We start from the raw sequence: 22,485 nt of genomic DNA on the forward strand, positions 1-22,485 counted from the left end.
GTGCGGAGCGGTGCGGGTGCGCAGGCGCGGGGCGGGGCGGTGGTGCCGCGGCGGGGCTGCGATGGCGCCGTCGGGCCCGGGCCCCGGGTCGGAGGGCGGTGAGCCCTGCCTGCGCTCCGTCGACACTCGCGAGTTCTCCAAGGTGGTCTTCAAGAACCACAGCCCCCGCTCCGTCCTGCCCGTCTGGGTGGACTTCGAGGGCCAGCCGCGCTCCTACCCTGTCCTGCAGCCGCGCACCGGCCGGATCATGCACAGCTACCGGGGTGAGCGCGGGGCGCGGGCGGCGCGGGCCGCCGCTTTCCCGCCGCTTTCCCGCCGCTTTCCCGCCGCTTTCCCGCCGCTTTCCCGCCGCTTTCCCGCCGCTTTCCCGCCGCTTTCCCGCCGCTTTCCCGCCGCTTTCCCGCCGCTTTCCCGCCGCTTTCCCGCCGCTTTCCCGCCGCTTTCCCGCCGCCCTCACCGCTGCCTTCCCGCCCTCTTCTCCCGCAGGTCACCTCTGGCTGTTCCGGGACGCGGGCACAAACGACGGCCTCCTCGTCAACAACCAGGAGCTCTTCGTCGCGGCTCCCAACGTGAACGAAGCCGACATCACGCTGCCCGGTAACAGAGCCCTGCAGAGCGGGGCTTCTCTGAGGAATAACATTTACCTCAGAAATAGGAAGAGATCGCGAGGGTTTCTAGGCCGAGCTGTGTCGTTGCACGGCGTTGATCCGGCCTCTCGTTTTAAATATGCTCTGGTGCGTTTTGTAGGGCACCACGGCAGGAAACCACAGGTTCTTTTGTGAATAACACTGCTGCGTGTTGTGTTTGTGTCCACCTGCTGTCTGTGTTGGAGGCAGCAGCTAACGAGAGCCCTTCTCTGTGTTTGTTCTTAACTCAGTGTTCACCCTGAAGGAGAGGTGTCTGCAGGTTGTTCGCAGTCTGGTCAAACCCGTGGACTACAGGAAGCTGGACATTGTTCACTCATTGTATGAAGACCTGGAAGATCATCCTGATGTTAGGAAGGATCTTCAGCGGCTTTCTCTGGAAAGAAGTGAAACATTGAGGAACGGAATTCTGGAATAACATGATTACTCATTCCAGACTCTTTAAAGAGCAAACTACTGAGTTTGAGCAGGGACAGTCGCCACAAAACAGGCCAAGAGCTAGCATCTGTATTTTCAGTTCTGAAACACGAGTTCAGCTCAGTCATAGAAAATTTGCTATGGTGATAAGTCACATCCAAAAGACTTAAACAACTCGTAGGAGCATGCCAGGTTCCTGATGGTTCAGCTCTGTTCTTCCTTACACATACTGCAAGCTGCTGACTCCAGAGGCCTTGTGCAGATGACACTCAGAGAAGTTCTGTTTGGACCAACTCGGAACACTGCATAGGGATAGAAGGTCAGGTCATCTGTTTGGTGAATACTCATCAAGATTAGCTTTCATTGCATTAGAAAGTAAATTACCTGAGGATTAATCTAATCCAGACTCTAATCATTATAAGTGGCAGACCAAAACCAGTTTTGCTTGACTGATTTGTTTTTGATGGAATTTCACGCTTAGCCTGTGAACCACAATGTGTGGGGGTTGTTTGTGTGTGTGAGGGTTTCCACCACGCCGAGGATCTGGCCTGAAAAGGTATGTTGGTGGAAGGATGGCATGTGTAAATGTTTGGGGTTTTCTCTGCCTCTTACCATTGCAGTTATAAACCAGTGTGTTGTTAACTCTGAGGCTGACGCATTTTTATACAGATCACACCTTGAATACCTTATTTGTCTATCATAACTGTGTTCTTGCCTAGTTGATCTTAAGGTGATCAACCTGGTCAGTCATGTGTACTGGATCCTGGTTCTGGGGCACCTTTATGTTCTGCAGCTGCTTCCCCAGCTTTCCATGCAGGCATATCAGGTGGTGTTCATGGAAGGTAGATGCTCCCTGTGCTACCTTTTCCCGTTGCAATGCAGTAGTTCAAGTCATAGTGAGAGACCTTCTGGGGGAGTGTGGACCACTCAAGTTGCTAGTGTGGGTCAGCTCATACAGGCCTACTGCTAGGTCCAGCTCACAGACAGATCTGTGCTTTGTTACAGGCTAGATAAGCAGAGAAAACATTTCTGTGCCTATATTTTGTTTCCCCTACTTCAGGATGTGTATTTGTGTGGACGTACAGATGGGCACATGTAACTGGAGGCAGCATTGCTTTTGGCAGGTGTCTGAGTTGTCCACCAAGTGACAGATGCAGTGTTGGTCAGTGTTAGGCAGGCTGGTAGGGACCTTTAGCAGAGCATTTCTGTGATATATGTTTCTTTCCAGTTCTATGTTCTAAGAAACACAGCTGTAAAACTGACTGTCAACATATTCTGTAAGTCTGAAATGTCTCCCCTTTTTGTGGACTTGGTTTTTGTATATCTTTGAAGTGTATGAATTGATCTTTGTCATAAAAATGTGAATCCGTACCTTTTTTTACTCAGTTTCTGTCAAAATAACTTCACAGTGCTTGTGTCTGAATGCTTGTATTCCTGCAGTACTCCTGGAAGTTGTCCTAGCTGATCAGTAACAGGTCCTTCTGGATTGAGTTTAGAACCTGTTGCAGCCCCTGTTGCTGCAGGACCTGTCAGTGCAGCTTCAGGCAGGGTCTGTGGGTGAGCACAGCTGTGTTGCTGCTGCTGCTGCTACCACCGTTTGCAGATCTCTGTCAGGGGAAAGCAAGCCTGTGCAGGCCTGGGGAGCAGACATCAAAGTCACACAGCTCCCAGGAGCTAGCCCTTCGGTTAGAGGGTGCTGCACTGTGCTCCTGCATTGGGTCCTGAGAGGAATTTCTCTCCCAGTGTCCTTGTGGTGCTGTGTGTCAGGTGAACGTGGCAGTACTGCCAGCCAGGTGCAGACAGCTGACCTGCTTGACTCCAGTTTTTCTTATAATGTAGTAGGTATTAGGTTAAACAGGTGTGTGCATACCACAAACATTCTGTATATTTCTGGTTTATGTGGGGTCTGTGATCTTGTATGTTGCTTATTAGAATAATTTAAATTGATTCCATTATTTATTCCATTCCTACGACCTTGCAGTTCTACAACCAGTTGGTGATACTTTCCTAGTGTAGCCTTTGTCACAGCTAAAGGATCGGATCCCTTGGATTCCTGCATGTTAGAGGACAGAAAAGCATACTTACATAGCTGTGACTTGTCAAAAACAAACATAAGAAACTGCCTCACAATCTCATGGCTCGTTGTTGTGTTGTCAGTTGCATCTACTGAATTCCAAGGCAACTTAAATCCTTAGCTAAAGAGCAGCTCCTGGTAGGCAACTAGTTGTGAATGTTTTGTGTTGATTTTGCTTGATTCAGCCCATTTTCTAAGGGACATTTTCTGTCCACTTTTTTGAGATTGAGTTGAGGGTGGTTTGTCACCACATAGAAACGAGCTGCAGATCTGTCAGTCCCCAGCCTGACAAAGGTTCACCCAACACCCCACCTCATGAGAGTGCACCCAAAGCAGGGAACTTGTGTTGCTCAGTGACTGTTCAACTCAAATTGCATAAAAATGCAGAAAGTTGTCAGGGTAGAGACCATTGTTCAACTATGTCCTGTCATCTGCAGTCACATATCTGCACAGTCTCTCTTACCACTTTTCCCTCCTCAATGTCTGTTTTAAAAGTGAAATTAACTTAATTCTTTTGAAGTCTGCATGCAGTTAACAATAGAATCCCGAGCAGAAGGTGGCATTTCCCCGAATCCTCAAGGTGTATGGGTCCTAGGACAGGGATTTTACACACCCTGCTTAATTTATTTGCTTTTAGCATTTAATTTAAGCACAAGTGCTGTCCTTGCACAGCAGAGCAGCTGCTCTCCATTCCCTCCTGCAGTGGCAGATGCCTCATGTGCAGCACAGAGGCCAGACAGGGACTTCAGGACTCCATGTCAGGAAGCTGTCTTCAAGTTGGGCACTATAGCATCTGATTTTTAGTACCCAAGTACATTATTTGTATCTGGCTTGACAGCAGTAGCTGACAACTCTTTGCACAGCCCCTAAGTAGGAGGTACTTTATTTTTAAAATAATGGTTGCTTCTTGCTTAATGTATAGCAAGAGGCAATCCATGCTTGAAATCTTACACTTTCCCTAGACAAGAGAAAAGAGGAAGTTTTATTTCCATTTTGCAAATGAAATTGAGTTTTCCAAAGTTATGCAAGAAGTCTGGGAGAGGAAGGGGCTGAACGCAAATGCAAAGTCTGGTGCAGAACCCTGTTGACCAGAAAATGTATCTCACCAGTGGATATGATTTCTTGTGATGTGAATTCTGTGACTACGTAACTAGTTTTAGTTCTTAAGTTTTGCAAGTGTTGATTTTCCTGTTGACAAATCATGAAATACCTCTTTTTTCCATACATCAGGCTTAGAAACTTAGTAACTTCCTGTCTAAGATGAGAAGTGCTTAAAAACTTTTCTCACAAGTAGCTGACAAGGTTTTGTTTTTTCAGACCACTGAGTCACACCTAAGGTAACGTTTGACCCACTTACCGCAGTCTGACAGAATTGTTACAGGTCTTGAAGGTGGCAGTGGTCATGAGTCTTTTGACATTGTAGCTACGTTAATCCCACATTTTTCAGCTTTTACTTGCCATGATGGGGGTAAGAAACTGTTACTAAGAGATCTGGTGGAAATTCTGTGCTGTGAGGGAGGTGAGACCCTGGCCCAGGCTGCCCAGGGAAGCTGTGGCTGCCCCATCCCTGGCAGTGTTGAAGGGCAGGTTGGATGGGGCTTGGAGCAGCCTGGGCTGCTGGGAGGTGTCCCTGCCCATGCAGGGGTGGGACTGGGTGGGCTTTAAGGTCCTTCCCACCCAAACATTCTGTGATCTCTGAAGCTTGCGCTGCGGCAGGAGGCGGGAGCAACACGTGCTGGGGGAGAGGAAAGCCTGGCGGGGCTGCGGGGCCGTGTCCTGACGTCAGGCGGGCAGGAAGCCGCGCTGCGGGCCGGCCCTGCGCGGAGCGGGTGGGGACGGGCCGGCCGGGCCAGCCCTCCGAGAAGAGGAAGCTCTGGAGCCAGGCAGCCTTCCCAGCGGGGCCGGGCCGGGGCCGGGCGAGGCCGGCATGCGCGGGCGCTGCTGATGGCCGCTCGGGGCCGCGGGGCCATGTCCCCGCCGCAGCCGCCCCTGCGCCCCGGAGCGGGCTGCCCCCCGGCTCTCTACATTCACAGCATGCCAGCCTGGGTGCTGGAGGATTTCTGCCAGAAGATGGACTGCCTGAGTGACTACGACTGGATGCGGTTCGGTGAGGGGGGCCGGGGCCGGGGCTGCTGGGGCGATGGGGGCCGTGCCGGGCCGTCCTGCGGCGCCCCTGCGGACGGGGATTCCCGTCCACGAGGCTGTGTTCGGAGCGAGTGAAAGCGCTGGTTAATGGATGGGATTCCAGACTTCCGCCTCGCCCTGGCGGCTCCGCGCTCCCCCGCGCTCCCCGCTCCTCCCGTTCCCTGCCTGCAGGTCTCCCCTCAGCTGGCCAGATGTGCTGCTTCTTAGGTTCTTCCTTCACTTCATGTGTATTCCCTCATACTTACTGCCCCTGTTTTTGTCAGTCCTGGCTGTGTAATAAGTATAGCAGACGTAGTCCCGGGTTTTTCGTTTGGGTCGGCGGGAGGTGGGTTACGTGTGGGTGAGGGGCTGGGCACGGTGTGTGGGGTCAGCTTTAGCACCCTAGCCCCTGCTTTAAACGTAGCAGCCTTTCACTGGGAGGTTTCTCTGGCTGTAAATAACACCCCGATGATGCAGCAGCTGTTTGGCTTTACCACAGTGCTGGTATTGAGTAATGCAGACAGGAGGGCAGTCCTGCCAGTTACTCCTGTTATCTGCCTTGGGAGGATCATGCCAGAAATTTCATATTAACTTGTTTTGGTACAGAGTATTAAGGTGAAGGAAGATTATGGGGAAGATATCCTGAAAAGTGTGACTGGATTTTCTTTTTGGGTCTCTGATATTAAAATACTTTTTTCCAGAGTAGTCAAAGGAATAAATGGAATGGCTTGCTGTAGGAACTGAGTTTTCTTCTCCTCCACATAGCTAATTCATGGTGATCCTTCCTTTTAGAAGTGTGCAGATGCAAAAGCAAAGTGTGCCTCACACCTTAGCCTTCCCCCCTTGCACTTGCTTGCTTTTTCTGATTTTTTAAACAGAAATCTCCATTGTCTCCCACTAGCCTCCTACGTGATAACTGATCAGACAGAGCTACGGAAAATCAAGTCCATGGAGAAGACGGGGATCAGCATAACACGAGAGCTCATGTGGTGGTGGGGAGTGAGGCTGGCGACAGTGCAGCAGCTCCTGGACCTGCTGCAGGGGCTGCAGCTCTACCGGGCAGCTCAGGTCATCCTGGACTGTGAGTAGCTGCCCCTTCCTCCCTCAGGGAGGCTGTCCCCCTGCCCAGAGCACCCAGACCTGCTCCAGTCAGTCTCTCTTGCTGCCTGAAGGAACTTCTTGCCAGGAGTCTCATGCTCAAATTCTAAAATTTCTCCACGATCGTGATTTTCTACTCTCTCAAATAGAGTTTGTGGTGGGAAAGGGAGAGGTGACACAGAGGAGCAATCACTGGTGCCTCTGCTTTCTCATCCTGCCTTTGTAGTGCCCATCTTAGATGCTTCCAGCGGTGCTGAGGAGGGGTTGGCTGTGCTCTGAGCCAGGGGTGGTACATCCGTGCATCAGACATGGTTTCAAAACAGAGCTTAGTTATGAATGTTTTTTAATACATGCTTGTTTCTCCCATAAATTTTGTCTTTATACTCTAATTGTCAACAAACTCAAAGCAGAAAAACAGATAACCAGTTTTGCCTGTGCAGCCTGCTGTCCTGCACTGTAAGAAAAAGATTATGAGAAAGAGAAATGGTTTATCAACTGCCTACATTACTATTTCTTTATTCCACTTCATGTTTTCTCAGTTCCTATCATATGTTCTTCTTGACCCCTTCACAAATTAAAGCAACTGTAGTTGTTTCTAACTCTTTGGATGTAATTTTTCTTACCTCCACTTCACTCTGTTTCAGATTTATCTTTCTGAGGTAGGGTGATCTGAGTTTGGACTCAGTGTGCCTGGTTAAAGTAAACCATTGCCTGATAGAAGGCACACCACTTTCCCTAACGAGTGCATTGCTCAGTTAATAGGACTGGTTTTGGCATCACCATTCAGCAGATCCACTTTCTGACTGAATTCAGCCACAGCATTCAGCCTGGGAGACTATGTCAATCCTTAGTCCTAGTTCCTCAGCAAAGCAAACAAAGCTACAGGAAAGTGAACTCGAATCTGTTTTCATTTGTGTATCAGTAATCCAGTTGTTAACTTAGTCACAGTGACTGTGACTTTGACGGTCTGGTCTGAGTGGACAGGATTGTAAATAAAATCTCTGTTTATTTATTTATTTATTTATTTATTGCTAATCTCTACATTGAGTAAGTCTAATCTAGGTACTACAAGTGCAGTAAGTGATCATGGTATTTTTGTGGATACTTGGGAGTAGAGGGTGACTACCACAATGCAATGCCAATTCTGTGTTCAGTATTTAACAATTGATTCCTGGTCCCTAAAGAGTTTGTGGGTGCTCTTACCCAACACCATGTAACCTACCACACCTTAAGCTCTACCTAGTGCCAGCCCTTGCCTTCTCTCCCTGTTGGAGCACATTCTGGGCCCACCTTTATTTACAGCTGGCTTATTTCAGTGTACCCCTTTATGTTCTCCTGACAAGTTACTTCTAGGAGAGCTCTACTTCCCTTCAGCAATTTCTTGCACTACTCAAGTTCCACTTCTGTGGCCCATAATAATAAATCTTTTTATGTCATTTCTTCAGCTTCAGTAATGTGTGTGTGTGTACAGGAAGTTGCAAAATTAATAAAAAACCCTAAAAACCAGGTTAAAAGCGGGAAGTGATTCTAGTTTCAGAGACTTCTAGGTTAAAGCTTAGGAGGGAAAAGCCAACAACTGCAGAGTCCAGGGGCTGTCACAAAAGGCCTGTGGCTGGGCTGTCTGACAGCCTGTGTAAAAAGCCTGAAACTTGGGATTTTGGATAATTCTAACGCAGTAATGAAGAAACATGCCTGTTTTTTTCTGAGTTTTAACTTGAAGACCTAGTTTCATTCAAACCTGTGTTTATAGGCAACACTGAAGAAAGATACAAACCCCAGAGGTCAAAGGAAAACATGAACATGCCCGTTTCTGCCATTAATGCTTTTCAAATACTCCTGCCCTTCAGCCACTGAAGCTGGCATGGCTTCTCTTCAGCACTTTTGCATCTTGATTTGTTGTAAGGAGCACAGATCATAAACAAAACATACTGCTTCCTGCTCCTTTCAGGTACTCCCAGTGCTTTGTACAAAAAAAAGAGCACAAAGCTATTACTTGATTTCAAATGCAGAGGCCTGTGGCTTTTAATCCCCAAATCACCACCATGCTGAAGAGATAAAGCTGATAAAACAGCATGAAAAAAATCTGGGTCAGATTCTGTTTTCCTTGCTAATCTATCCTTCTTCTCTTTTGAAGGGACATCGGCCTCTAATATCCCCAACTCTGGAAAAGAAGAGCTGGTAGAGCCACCTAAACAGGAGAACATCTCTTTAACTCCCACAGGAAACAAAAATAAAGATAAAGAAAATGAGATGAGTCTGTTGCCAGCGCCAGACTCTTCACACCTGGAAGTGTCACCAGCAGGTGGTAAGTAACAGAGTCTGAATTTGCTTTAATATACAGAGAAGACTGCTTACCACTCACTTTCAGGGCAGTATAATGAATATACTGCTCCTCTAAGGGGTCACATTTGAATATTTGCCTTCTTCCTTGCACTGCTGCCTCCTGAGCTGTTTATTCCTAACTTTAGCACACGGCCTTTTGTTCCTCCTTCCTGTAGCTCTCTTGACTTTGAGAGATGCTGGCTGCTTCTCTCCTTGGGATTCCATGACATTTCTCGGGTCTCTCTGAACACCTTGGTCTGTCCTGGCTCCACGGACTGGAGCAGGGCATCTCTTTCCTGCTCCCTGCCCGTCCCTCCATGCGGTCAGCGGCAGGCAGGAGCAGGGCTGCAGGTGCTGGCAGAGGGAGGAGCAGCCCCCCGGGCCCACTGCAGGTCATCCTGCAAAGAGGAACCAGGGACGTAGCTCCCTGGGTTCACCCAGGATGTCACATTTTGACAGCTCATCACAGGTTATCCCTGGTTAGGAAATTCAACAAAATACCCCAGACCTTCATCATTAGTCACAGGCTGTGTGGTATGACAAGAATCGGGTGTCCTCTCAGTGCTGCTATTTTCAGTTTCAGGTGCTGTTTCTGAAGGAGCCTTGTATTCACTCCCTTCTCCACCACCTCCCCCAAGAGACCTTTTGAAATCCCTACAGTCAAATCCTCCTGTCTCATCAAGTGTGAAGGTAAATCCCTTTCGTACTCTTTGATCATAACAAAAAAAAAATAATCTGTGTTTCTTCCTTTAAAGTTTGTCCCTCCACTTGTGTAAAATACAGATCTGGTGAAAAAATGGGGTTTGATTGCAATTTGTTTGGACTGAATACAGTACTAATGCTGGAGTTAGATTGCTTACAGTTTATATCACTTTTTTTTTGCAACTGAAGGACCAGTGAGGGGAAAAAAATAACAATTGTATGTGCTGCATAGCTCAGTATGGATAACATGACCACAAATAGCAATTCATTTTGAAGGAATTTCCAGTATAGGTTTTACAGAGGACTTAACATTTCTGGTGTGATCATAGGACACAGTGCAGTGTATATCACTGACTAGTCAGAATGACATACTTCTTTTAGTTTAATTTTACACTTAAAATGTGGTTTCCACTCAAAACTGGGCTAGTATCAATTTTAAGTCAGGTTGCCAAGAGCTCTGTGTAGCTGAAGGTCTCCAGGGCTGGAGGTTCCATCACCTCTCCGAGTCCCTGTTCCAGTGCTTAACCTTCTCACTGTCAGAAGTTTTCCCAAGGATTTTAGCACAGACTCCTGCTCTTCCTCGCTGACACTCTCTTGCCTTTATGACAGGCTAGCTAGAGCTGTCCTGTGGGATTTCAGGGTGTTTCCCAGACCCATGTGCATGCTCTGGTTCCATCGTGGTTCTGCCTTGGCCTGTGTTCTTTGGTTTATTTTGGTTGATTTATTTTTTTTTAAACAAGATTGTGATTAAAGACTTTAAACTCTTCCAGCATAACGTGGTTCAAGAGTACCAGCCAAAAGAGAAGATGGCTACAAAGGATGCAGTAGATCCAGAGTTTCTTGAGAGGGAGTTAATGTGTTGTTTTCTCACATCAGGGTTTGAAGGCTGTGTAATTAGGCTCCACTGAACTGCAATAGTAGTTGGCATTAGGACTTGCCATGCTGGAAGCAACAAATTATTGTGCAACCAACACCAGATGCTTCAGAAGTAGATGTGAAGTTCCCAGCAGAACACAAATACTTTATGAGGGACCCTACTTTCTGATTCAGCTGTTTCCTAGTAGATGCTCCAGCCATAAAGATTAATGTTTTTTTATAACTTAACATAACATAACTTCAAATAAATACACAGACTAAGTCTGTTTTCTGGGAAAGGTGGAAAGGCAAGTTGGTAACTGTTTCCAAGTCTCTTCTACTATGCAAAATTCATACATTAGCAAAACACAGCGAGGCAGGTGTCACAAAGGGAAGCCCTAATGAGGGATTGCACAGGACCTTTCACAATTTCCTTCAACAGTCACAGTGACTGCTTAAATCATGGGGAAGGAAATGACACCTGAAAGAAGGAAAAATCATATGGATTTTCGTGAGATAAACTTGTTTCTTCTACAAATGTGTAGCCTTGCAGCTCGTCTGCTCCTCAGCAGGAGACGATGATGGATCTCCCCAGCGGGAGCCTGTTGTGGACCCAGAGGGAAGTCACTAATGCCACAAATGGTTTCAGTGACAAGAGCAGGATCTGTGAAGGTACTTTTGCAGATGTCTACAAAGGTCAGAGGAACAATATGGTGTATGTCATCAAAAGACTGAAGGAGGCAAGTACTCTACCTTTTCATTTTCTTTGAAGGAAGAGTGTTGTTAGTATCTCTTGAGCATTAGCAGTTGTTGCATCATATTGTGTGGGCAGGGAACCAGAACAGCTACACAAGAGGAGAGGAATTATGAGCAGTAAGCAAACCTAGATTCAGCAAGCACGTATGAGAGATAATGTGCTTCTGTGAGTAGTCTTAGTAACTCTGTCCACGGGAGTGGCCTGCAAGGTAGCTTCATGCATTGATGATGGGGTCAGAGGGGTCTTTACACTGTTTTTTGTTCTAATTTTCAATTAATTGTTGCCTTTGACACAAAATTGCCATCAGTTACACTGGCCTTTTTTCTAAAGTATCTTGTCATCTACAGCCTAGAAGATCTGTATAAATGCAAGATCTTCATACTCTCTGCTGACCCTGCATGTTTTCATCATGTTTCAGGTGGAGTGCACCAGCCCGGATTCCACCCAGAGGTTCTTCCACACAGAAGTGCAGATCTGCTTTCGGTCAGTGTCTGCCTCTTCACCACAGCCCATGTCCCTGGCCAGGCTGAGCCAGCTGGGGCTGCCAGGGCTGTGCTGGGGCCCTGGGCAAGCAGGGTACTGCCCTCCTGGGGGGCTCCAGGGCCCTGCTGAGCAAACCCCACCATGGCCACTGGGCGAGATGGTGAGGGAGCTGTGCCTTCCACAGCTGGGCCAGCCTGTGCTTCCAGCTGCAGCACAGCAGGCCTGGTTGACTTGTATTTAGGGATCTATTCCAGCTCAGGAATGCATTTTTCTGTGTTGCTCTTATTTCCTTTGCAAGTACTCACTGTTGCTCTGTGCCTGCAGGTGTTGTCACATCAACATTTTGCAGCTGCTGGGTTTCTCAGTAGAAACTGGATTGCACTGCCTGATATATCCATACCTGCCTAATGGATCCCTGCAAAACAAGCTGCAGTGTCAAGTAAGCAAATCATCTGGGTCTGTTATCTGTGATTACAAGTCCTGTCCTGGTGCTGTATGAAAAGCAATTACATCTCTTTGAATTCTGAGAAACAGTAAAAAAAAAGTGCCCAAACATCTTGACTGCAAAGCTGCAGAGCAGATCAGGACAGCAAGGTTATGCTGTGCAGCCTTTAGATTTTGAAAGTAATAAGGAATCTGCAAAATATGTCCGTTCACATTGTAATATTTCATTGGATTGGGGGGTATGTTTCTGTGGAATCCGTCATTGTATCCATGGATATAATGTGCTCTGACATTTCACAATGACACTGTCTTACAGTTTTTTATTCTATAAAATACCTTTTTTTCCTCACTTCCTTGCAGGATGGTTCTGCTCCTTTGACCTGGGAGATGCGAATCAGCATTTCTCTAGGACTGATCCGAGCTGTAGAGTATTTACATAATTCTGGAATTCTTCATGGGAATATCAAAAGGTGAGGGGTTTGGCAGATCAGCACTTTCTTGGTCACCTGCTAATACCAGGATTTCTTTAACAGTAATGGCTGAAAGCTTATGGAATTCTGAAATCCATTTGCAGTATCTTTTTGCTCTCTCATTCTGTAGAGTGTTTACTGTTTTAGTTTAATCTGTCTCTCTTTTCTAAATGGTGGAGTAATTCTTTTGAAGTCATTTTTGGAGTGCTTGTTCTTTCCCCTCTCTCTACCATTCTTTATCCTTTCATTCACACACACAGCAAGCCAAGTGCTGGGAACTTTCAGCACTTAACTTTAAAAGTGTCAAATTATAGTTCTTTACCAATATTTTCATTTGTTTTTCTTTATCACAGCTCAAATGTCTTGTTGGATGAAAACTTCACCCCAAAGCTTGGACACTCGGGTCTGCGATTGTGTTCTGTTGATAAAAAATCAACATATGCTGTGATGAAAACCAAAGTCCTACAAGCTTCTCTTACTTATCTGCCAGAAGACTTTGTCAGACATGGGCAGTTAACAGAAAAAGTGGATATATTTGGCTGTGGTGTGGTACGTTGCCCTTTTCCATGTTCTGTTGCATTCTTTGGTGCTTCTAGACAGGAAACTGGATATAACAGCAGGTGCCTCATATAGTTGTTTTCCCAGCAATTTCGTGCCACAACTCCTGACTATAGAACATGTTCAGCTTGTGAAGAATGTTCTGAACAACAGAAACAATACTGTTTCTTGTCACAGAACAATTATTACTACTGATCAGTTAAAAAAAGAGTAGCTGAAAGCCTGCAGTTCAGTACTCGGAATTCTCATAGATTTGCCACATGAGCTGCTACAGACATCACCTGTCACTTTTTAATTTCAGCTAAAATAATTGGTAGTCTATGATATCACCTGTCTTGGATGTTTCTATTTGAATAGGACGTTATTCTCCTCAGTGTGATTTCTTATCTAGATTTAGAATTACTTTCTTCTCATCCTTTGTTTAAAAAATGTCTTATTTTACCTAACAAAAGCTTGGACTTGGCTCTGGAGGTAGATCTAAAGTGCCCAAGTCTGACATTGTTAAGCCATCTGAAGTAAAAATACCATTAATTCTGGACAAATTATTTTCTCTTTCAAATATTCTTTCTAGGTCTTAGCAGAGATACTGACAGGGATTAAGGCACTGGATGAAGCAAGACACCCCATTTATCTGGTAAGAAAAAGCAGGAATCATGAATACCAGCACGAGTGAATGGGGTTGCTGTCATAAAATGAATTTTCATTTTATATAAATACAGTTTGCAGTCTGCTGTACACATCCTGAAGAAGGGATGTTCAGGAGCTGTATCCTGGGTCCATTACCACCTACAGCCTGCCTGCCTTCAGGTGGAAGCAGGATGTCTCCTCCCATTTCACATACCACACTCAGGAGTGCTGGCCTCATCATACTAGGAGATATTCCAGAATCATTGGTGTTTAAAGAATGGATTATTTAAGAGTCAAGGCTTTGGGCTAAAATGCTGCTGCATGTATTTTATGTGCCAGGAAGAAGGGTTCTGAGCCAAACAGAATGGGGAGACCCGGGTAGGTGGTGACTGCAGTTGCTGATGATTGTGTTTGTTGGGTGTTTATCTATTGCACTAGTGCCTGGGTTTAACATTCTGGCCAACTTGCCCAAGCAGTGATGAGAACTGCACAAATTGCTTGCACAAGCAGCAGAGCTGGTTCAGCTGCATGGGAACAGACTCCACCTCTCTTCCTCCTGTGTGATGTGCTCCTGGAGTTGCCCCATTGTTGAAACCTTTGAGCGGAAAACAACATTATTCTTTCTTACGTTTCCAAGCAATTCAGCAGTGTTAAATGGGTTCAGAACATAAGGGATCCTCTGGATTCCCTTAATCCAGGATTCCCTGGATTTGGCAAGTCCTGAGCAAGGCTGCTATCCACAGCGTTGAATGTTTTTCATCCCTATAAATGGGCACAAGCCTTGAGGAGCTGTGTCTGCCTTGGTGAATTTGACATTGGACACCTGCAGAGAAAACCTTTGGCCTTTTCTCTCCTGTGGAAACACGTTTCTGACAGTTCCATCAATGGAGATTCTTAAAGCTTTTAGGTCTGTAAACCAGTGGTTAAGGAGCAGTAATAGCAAATACTCAAGTCATGTTCCCAGTCATGCAGATAGATACAGGTTTGTGTTAATGTTCTCTTCACTAACGTCTCTGTTTCCTTTGAACAGAAAGATATGATTGCCAATGAAATTGAAACAGTGAAGGAAAGCTTGTGTTCCAAAGTGAAAAATGTTGAAAAGCTGGCTGCCAAGGAGATCTGCTGTAAATACCTAGACAGGAGAGCAGGCCACTTGCTGGAGGAGGTTGCTGTTGATTTTGCTTCAGCCATCTGTCTGTGTCTGAGAAAGAAGCGTTCCACCGCAGCAGAGGTAGTGTCTTAAATACATGACCAGGGTTTTAGCCTTCTTGACAGCAGGGTCTGAAGCTGCAACATTCATGCCTTGCTTATTTCTGAGAGGGTGACGTAGGATAATGTGTCTAAGCAGGGGAACAGGAATTAATCTGCATTCACGGATTTTATTGTTAAAAACAGGTGCTTGAAACTATGGAAATGGCTGAAAATAAACTAACAGAGCATTACCTCTGTGGAGGCAGCATTTCTGGATTCTCCATTAACACTCCCGAAGAAACTGATGATGAGACAGTGAGCACGGAGGTGGCTCCTGCCGGGCAGAGGCGGGAGGGCAGGACGCAGCCGGCGGCCGCGAGCGGCACCAGCCCACGCGCGCTGCGGGCGGGACGCGTCTCGCCTGGCGAGTGCTGCGGACAGGTGTCCAGGGTCCCCTGCGAATCCGACGAGTCGAGCAGCTTTATATGGAATCCTTCAGAGAGATCTGCAGATGAGCTGTCCAGCAACAGCTCTCACGAGGCAGGGAACGTGGCAGCCTCTGAGCCGAAGATGAAGCAGGAAAAACCTGCGAATGGGCTCCAGGAGAGAAGTGCTGCCTGCACCAAAAGTGCCCACGCCTCGGAAGCAGCGGCTGCTGCGCAGAGCACCTTTCCAGAAAGGAATGCAGACCTGGACTCCTCGTGTTCTTCACAAGGTAAGTCTAGATAAGTCTGAAGAACGTTCAAACACGCGGTCGTCAAGCTGGTTTGGCAAACCTGCCCGTGCTCCTGCTGTGAGAACCAGTCTTTGTAAAAGTGCCCTGGTGTTATAAGTAGGGACAAACTACTGTCTTCTCCAGAATTGCTTAGATTCTTCATCCTACTTCTAAACACATTTCAGTAAATCTTTCATCATTGGCTATGATTTACCAATGAGTCCATGAAATATTTCCCTGGTTTTCTCTCTGATTTTTTTCCCAAGCCAGGTTTGTGAGGGTCTTTTTATATTTAAAATTGTGATTTATTCCTTAGATGGATCTTTTTCTCAATATTTTTTGTTTTTCAGCATTAAGCAGAGAGACATCTTGGAAAATAGAGATAAATGATCAAAAAAAGAAGCTCATGGAAAATATTTTGCTGTATGAAGAAGACAAATTAAACAGTTCTGAACTTTTTGAATCATAAATTGGATGGACTTCTCAGCAGTGGCCAGCTCAGAAGAAGAAATTAGGACTTTCTCTCCTTTAGAAAGACAGTACAAGTGCCTTTCATGTAAGGTGAAGTAGCAGATCCGGATCAGAAACGTGAGCCCTGACTGAAGGAAGCAAAAGTGATCCCACTGGGAAGAAACAGAAAACATCATTTCTGAAGCAGATTGAAGCACAGTGCTGCTCTGCAGCCAGAAATGCCTTATTCCTCTCAATCTGCAGTGCAAAAAGCTACGCAGACACAAACAGCTGCCAAAATAGTTTATGATCCTTTTCCAAAGAGCAACTACACATGATGTATGTCTTGGAAACCACAGTCCAGAAGTTGTGGGGCAAGTGATCAGCAGCCAGTGAGCAATACCCTTTGTTGTCATCCTGCTGGGTACCAGCAGGCAGAAATCTTCAGAGGTTGGAGCAGGGCTCAGGTTTCAAATTCATCTGTCCCATACTGTGTAATCTTGGCCTACGTACTGAGACCCACCACATTGCCAGGGAGGGGAATTGGTATGGAAGTTCTCAGATGTGTTCCACGTGACTCAGTCTCCATTTGAATTGCACTGGAATAGCTGTAAGTGAAGAATTTAAGCTGTGTTAGTCTAGGAGCTGCTCTACTACGTACCTACACGTGACACTGTTCAAAGTCCAGCCTTCAAGTTTCACTGTCAGGGGCTGAGACAGTGTTTGATACTTCCTAAAAGCATTTTTGGAAGGTGATTTTTTCCTAAGTGTCCTTTACATGTTGTTAAGGTTTCTCATTGAATTTCACGTGGTAACTTGTAAATCTTGGACTAGAGACAAGGCTTTAATTTAAAATATCTTTAATTTTCGTTATATGTCACTTGAAATTAGTTTTATTTATTTTGGCAATGGGGGAAAGAACTGGTGAGAGAGGAGCTCATACGTGGGCCTGTTCTGGTGCCACACTCACCACATGCTCTTAGAGGAGTCATAGTGCCTGTTTTAATCTTAACTTGGCAAATCTATACATTACTATTTACTAATACCTTTGTGAATAAAAAAACCCGAAAAAAACCCTTCCTTTATAGACTGCTTTTTCGTGATTTATGGCACATAAAAATGTCTCTCAATCCAGCCTATTTAGGCAAGTTTGTGTTGGTAGGGAAGCAGCTCAAGGTCTGTTTGCACACACTTGTTCCTTAGTAATTTTTAATACAAACATGTTTTTCAGTCTTCATTCACTGTTAAATAGCTGATTTTTTCCTCTTGAGGTGTCCCTAGAGAAAAATTTCACTCTAAAATTATTAATTACAGGGATTACTGATTTAAAATTGACCTTTATTGCTGTTTAGATGCATATAGTATTCTAGTAGTATAGTATTATAGTATTCTTTATCCTTAAGACACTGTAGCTCTTTGTCAAGCATGAAGGACAACTCTGCTTTTTTTTTTTTCCCATGAACACTAGAACAAGGTCACAGAATATAAATTTTTAAAAAATATAGTTGTTACAGAACTGTAGAACTGTGCAAGTAAAACTAATTTGGAGACCAGTACCTCCCAAAGGTGGTGATAAAACCCAGAGGCTGAATATGATCCTGTGTGGTTGGTGAATGGTAAGAATTAGCAATTAATTGGCACATTATTCTGTGTTTTCTTGTACATTAAGTTTTAGTAATGTGAATAACTAGAAACATGTAGTATCACATCTACTAGCGAAACTAAGAAGGCATCTGAATGTGCAGAGCCTGCAGAAAGCTGCATTACACAGTGTTCAAGGCTCCTAATTGCTGTGTAACAAACCAGCCAGTGTTTCTGTAACCATTGTCTGCAGCTTATGTCTCTGTCCATTGTACAAAACCAGTTTTGTATCTAAAATGGGTGAAATGTTCTCGGTCTATTTCTTACTTCAGGAATTGTCCTGGTTTTGTAAAGCCCAGCCTAGTGATGAACCATTACAGGAAAAGGAGAAAAAGACAAACATTAGGTCATTCTTTAGATTGGGGAACTGTTACAGTTGAAGTGACTGGCTATTTTTCACTTCCCTAATCTATAAAGAATTAAACATTTAAATTCATTATGAAATACTAGCTGCTCATTTTGAGGGACCTGGACTGTGATGTGATGTTACTAGCTGGTTTTTTGCTTGCATAGGAACTGGGTTGATTATAGCTTAATTAGTCACCTTATTTCAGTTTCACAATTGCATCCTCATGTCAAATTAGTGGAAGAAGACAGCTTTGCTTTTCCTAAGTTTTTTTGAAAACCAAAATAATGCTGCATCCTCAGTTGGGGATGGATTGCAGCTGCAGATAAGTCCTGTGGTGGCTGCATTTGCCTTTTCCCAAGGTGATCTTTAATAAATAAATACATAAATAAATTGTTATATTAAATTATTAGTAAGAATGAACCACAGTGTAATCACAGCAACAGTCCAGATGCCCTTGTTTTTTAAAACTTATGTCAATATGGGGAAAAAGAAGAATTTTAGGAATTTTTCAGTGATTGCTGCTGGTGCAGTTCACTGCTGCCAGCCCAAGTATCTGTGTGCCAGCTAGTTCTGATAATCATGCAACTTACTGTTCTTGAAAGTCTTTTACTGACATTTTTTATGGATGTGGTTCTGTATCCAAGCAAGTTAACTGGAGAACTCACTCCTCTGTTTTTCTTTGTCTTTTTTTTTTTTTTTTTTTTTTTAAACTGGAAGAGATATTAGATGGTTTCCTTGATAAGATCCATATTGACAAATGGATCAATTTGTCAATAAAGCAATGAAGCTAATTTGGCAGCTGAAAGTTGAGTCCTTGTCAATGTAGTTTGTGTAATTTTTTACATGAACTATCTAGTTTGAGCTCCTCTTAAGCAAATAAAAAACAGCTCACAAATAACTGTAGTTTCAGCATAATCTTTATTTTCTATGGCAGATGTGTATAGAAGTGTAAGAAGAGGTTTCCACCAGTTTTAGAAAGAATTTGTATAGCCTTCAAGCATGTCATTTAGGATAATAATTTTATTTACTAAGGAAAAGAGGTGAAATAAGAGAATAAGCCTGCATGTCAGCCTGTGATTCACCTTGCCCTTGATTATTTTTGGCTTTAGGTCTTGTATTCTTCCTTAAAAGATAAGCTAGTCCAAGTCTGTTGGCTTCCTGTAGTTCTTTCTTCTTTAGAGTTGTGAAATCAGTAGTAATTTCATTTTAAAGTAAAATTAAAAAAAAAAATCCGGCCATTTAGTGCTGCCTTTGTCCCTCTTGCCTCAGTTTTTCATCTGAGTTTCTAAAAAGGCAAAAGAGAAAAATTAATTTTGATAGTTTTAATATTTTTCTGAAGGTGCTGTTTAGATCACCTCGCAGTTCCACAGCTGAAGGCGGAAGATCAGGTGGCTTTGACATGGCCCCACTCCAGGTGGGCAGGAGGCTCCCTGGCTCTGCACTGGCCGGGGCAGCATCCCTTGGGAAGGAACTTGGGAAACAGAGAGGAAGTCTGGGGAGCCTGAGGAGCAGACTGAGAGCAGAAGTGTGAGGCAGCTTGTAGCTGGATTGCGTGACGTGGATATCCAGGCTGACATAAAGATCACAGCACAAGATCCATCAAGCTCAGCTCCAGGTGGGTGAGGGCAGATCCTGAGTGCCAGCTGAGAAGGTAAATCCAGGTGGCACGTGCTGGGAGTTGCTCACTGGAGTTTTAGGTACCAGTGAATCTGCCAGAACTATCTTAGTTACACTCAGGCTTGTAGTACTTTTCACCATGCAGATTGTGAAGGTCTTAGCTGAATGCTGGGATGTGAGGGCAAGGGGAAGATAGAGACTGGTGGTGCAAGGAGAGGAAGGAATCCTTCCCCTTCTGCCTGGGGTACCTTGCTGTGCCTCCTGAGAGTTCAACTGGCAGTTTCTGGACATCAGATATTTTAGTCGTTCTCTTAGTGGCAACTTAGTCCCAGTCACTTCTGAAATGCTGATCTGAATGTCTCACATTACAAATTAGATGACAAAAGTTGTTTGGTTTCTGGTGTTGGTGGTTTGTTTCTTATTTAATAAAACACAACCCCCTGCTTTTCTGTCTTGGCTGCATTACCTTTAGCATTCCCTTCAAGTATGTCCCCTAGCATCTTCTCCAGAGCTTGTCCATACTCTTGGTACTCTTCCTCTGTTATCTTGACACCAATTTCAAAGGGAACATTAAACTATAAAAACATTAAAAGACAGAGTTTAACAGACAAGTTCTGGACAAGGACACTGCAAGTTAATTTTATTCACATGAATGATGACAAGCATGAGGTATAAAAAGCTATTCCATCTGTTCACTTACTAGTGCCGAGACATGTAACAAAATCTGAGAAGCAGGGTGTGCAACTACTGCAAACCAAACTGCACAGCAGAGTGGAGGAAAGAAACCTTTACAAGCATCTCCATTATTGTATCTGAGTTCTGAAATGTAGGTGAATCCTAAATTGCAAACTGACCTGAATTACAGCAGCAAAGCCTAAATCATTTCATACCATCAGTGCTGGCAGTTCTCATGTGCCCTTTCCTATTTGTGTTTCAAGTTAAATAAGATTGTAACCAACCCCACCCCTTAACCTTGTATGTGAGCAAGAAGAATAAATACACACCTTAATTTCAATGCTGTTCCTGTCATCCTCTGCTCCCACTTCATCTGCATCCCAAAACCCCTCTGAGCCTCGGCGATGTAATTGTGCTGGGGGGTTTTTTGGACCCTTTTGTTGCTAGAAAGCAAGCAAAATAACATCTATATGTTTTTTCCATAATCCAGTTAGTCTGTAGTGGGGGAATTAGAACCTATAATTAACACAGATGTAGCAAATTAGCTGAAGGCATCAGACATGGTATGTGGATGTGTAAGTCTGTAAGAACTGAACTGCCACCACTGCATGCACTTACATAGCTCTTTGGTTCAAGGTTAATTAAATAACAAGTACCTTACAGTTAATTTCCGAAGAAGATGCCAACAAGTTATTTAAATTATGCTTTCTCTTCAGTTGTTATACAAGAGATACATATTCTCATAGCATGCACACAATGCTAATGGTTTGTTACAGAAGTTCTCTGGAATAACTCCTTCCTCTTCCAGATACTGTGTCTTCTAAAAGCTTCTCTGAATGCTGTAAAGAATATTGGTTTGAAGGACTTACAGAGGAAGATAATCTTGAGAAGGTATTTTTCTGAATTTCTTTTACCTGCATTCTTTTATATTCAGGGCTTAAAAAACTAGAGCCAGCCAGAGTAGTTTCTGTCCAGAGGATGCTGAAAAGCATCATTCCCAGCAGAGTAATTCTGAGAAACATAGTTATCTTTCCAAAGGCAGGTTGTCAAGCCTGAAAACACAGGTTGAAACATAAAACACATTTTACAGCCTCTACATTTAATTGAATCCAGATCCAATGAGAATCTTTCTGCTGAAATTCTAAAGATGGATGTATAAAATGCACATCATTTGTATATGCTAAAGGTAAAAATATCCTGTCCAAAAGAGATTATTACTTACAGTGTTTTCTTCTATAACTAAGATAAAGGTCCTGGAGCAGACACATTAGTGGAGAGGAATTACACAGGAAAACCAGCAAAAGCTGCAAATGCTGAGAAACTTTACCTGGTTAGTTCTGTGGCTTCACCAAACAGCTGCTTTCTGAAGCACTTTATATATCAAGTGGAGTATTTGTTCTGTGCTACAATATTCCTGGAAATGGAATCTGATAGGTATTCAAATTCCATGGAAACTTGGCCTACTTGGAAGGTAACAAAATCAACAGAAAAAGTGTAAACTGCACAGATCTGTGGCTAGGCCTGTTGTGTGTATAATGGAGTTGTGAGGGGAATGAAGGGAGAGTTTCCTTTTTTCCTGTGGCATTAACATTGTTCCTTTTAAACATTAATCAATGGCTGTAATGTGTGTTTCTCAAGAAGGAAAAGCCCCAAACCCTTTTCCTGGTGCTGTGACCCTCTGTTGTGTCTTCTCTCCCAGGTTCTGGTTTAGCACATTTTATCTTCTGCTGGGAGACTGAAACTGCAAATAATACCTTGGAAACCTTGCTTCCATTACTCTAAAACCAGAAGGTGAACAATTTCTTAACAATTCAGTGAAGATCAACAGCAGTGGCTGAGGGTCTGAAAAAATCCCAGTGGGATTTTATATTTTTTTTTTTAAGTTGAGAGTAGGAGAAAATGATGTTGACCAAGTTGCTGTGATCAGAACTGTGTATCTCTTAATCTTTTATCAGTTGTAATTGTTGGGCATGCTTTGATCATCACTGGAAACCATGGAGATACATTTCAGCTTAAGCATGAAGGGGCAACAGGCTGAGCTGGGCCTTGCTGTGGAGTAGATTTGAATCATAAGTATTAAAACTAAAAATTTAAGGATAGCTTGTGACATGGTGAGCTGTGAAACCTAATATCCCTAACAGGCAAAAACTTGCCCTGTACTTAAGGAGTTGGTGCCCTTTTCCCTAGAATGAAGTGTGGTAAAACTAAGGAGTGAGGTTTCATTCTTGAGCCTTTTTGTTGGAGCTGATTTGTTTCCACTTCAAGTTTGTAG

General features: G+C 44.3%; 3 protein-coding genes across 3 annotated transcripts; 2 read left to right on the top strand and 1 right to left on the bottom strand.

Moving 5' to 3' along the window:
* The first annotated feature begins 24 nt into the window (after window positions 1-24).
* On the top strand, window positions 25-2,432 carry VHL (von Hippel-Lindau tumor suppressor). The gene is made up of 3 exons (XM_051627610.1): window positions 25-263; window positions 487-597; window positions 878-2,432. The coding sequence occupies exons 1-3, from the start codon at window positions 62-64 to the stop codon at window positions 1,060-1,062; spliced, it is 498 nt and encodes a 165-aa protein (XP_051483570.1). The 5' UTR covers window positions 25-61; the 3' UTR covers window positions 1,063-2,432.
* A 2,474-nt stretch (window positions 2,433-4,906) lies between these two features.
* On the top strand, window positions 4,907-18,726 carry IRAK2 (interleukin 1 receptor associated kinase 2). The gene is made up of 13 exons (XM_051627602.1): window positions 4,907-5,242; window positions 6,161-6,340; window positions 8,492-8,662; window positions 9,257-9,369; window positions 10,782-10,976; window positions 11,412-11,476; window positions 11,801-11,915; window positions 12,281-12,390; window positions 12,744-12,939; window positions 13,520-13,582; window positions 14,606-14,806; window positions 14,971-15,481; window positions 15,832-18,726. The coding sequence occupies exons 1-13, from the start codon at window positions 5,080-5,082 to the stop codon at window positions 15,948-15,950; spliced, it is 2,202 nt and encodes a 733-aa protein (XP_051483562.1). The 5' UTR covers window positions 4,907-5,079; the 3' UTR covers window positions 15,951-18,726.
* Window positions 18,727-19,178: 452 nt separating this feature from the next.
* Window positions 19,179-21,572, bottom strand: GHRL (ghrelin and obestatin prepropeptide). The gene is made up of 5 exons (XM_051627612.1): window positions 21,541-21,572; window positions 21,128-21,265; window positions 20,543-20,656; window positions 20,005-20,113; window positions 19,179-19,206 (listed from the first exon to the last, which is right to left on the bottom strand). Exons 2-5 carry the CDS (start codon window positions 21,233-21,235, stop codon window positions 19,187-19,189), a joined length of 351 nt encoding a protein of 116 aa, XP_051483572.1. The 5' UTR covers window positions 21,236-21,265; window positions 21,541-21,572; the 3' UTR covers window positions 19,179-19,186.
* Window positions 21,573-22,485: the final 913 nt, after the last annotated feature.

This window comes from Apus apus, chromosome 9, assembly GCF_020740795.1.
Source record: "Apus apus isolate bApuApu2 chromosome 9, bApuApu2.pri.cur, whole genome shotgun sequence".
Taxonomy (NCBI): domain Eukaryota; kingdom Metazoa; phylum Chordata; class Aves; order Apodiformes; family Apodidae; genus Apus; species Apus apus.

Excerpts from the sequence above, each read along its gene's own strand:
- VHL (XM_051627610.1), top strand. The coding sequence starts at position 62 with ATGGCGCCGTCGGGCCCGGGCCCCGGGTCGGAGGGCGGTGAGCCCTGC. Across the intron at positions 264-486 it reads GATCATGCACAGCTACCGGG|GTCACCTCTGGCTGTTCCGG; the intron begins GTGAGCGCGGGG and ends CTTCTCCCGCAG. Across the intron at positions 598-877 it reads AGCCGACATCACGCTGCCCG|TGTTCACCCTGAAGGAGAGG; the intron begins GTAACAGAGCCC and ends TTCTTAACTCAG.
- IRAK2 (XM_051627602.1), top strand. The coding sequence starts at position 5,080 with ATGGCCGCTCGGGGCCGCGGGGCCATGTCCCCGCCGCAGCCGCCCCTG. Across the intron at positions 13,583-14,605 it reads CAAGACACCCCATTTATCTG|AAAGATATGATTGCCAATGA; the intron begins GTAAGAAAAAGC and ends TCCTTTGAACAG. Across the intron at positions 14,807-14,970 it reads AGCGTTCCACCGCAGCAGAG|GTGCTTGAAACTATGGAAAT; the intron begins GTAGTGTCTTAA and ends TGTTAAAAACAG.
- GHRL (XM_051627612.1), bottom strand. The coding sequence starts at position 21,235 with ATGTTTCTCAGAATTACTCTGCTGGGAATGATGCTTTTCAGCATCCTC. Across the intron at positions 20,657-21,127 it reads CTGAATATAAAAGAATGCAG|CAACAAAAGGGTCCAAAAAA; the intron begins GTAAAAGAAATT and ends CTTGCTTTCTAG. Across the intron at positions 20,114-20,542 it reads GGAACAGCATTGAAATTAAG|TTTAATGTTCCCTTTGAAAT; the intron begins GTGTGTATTTAT and ends ATGTTTTTATAG.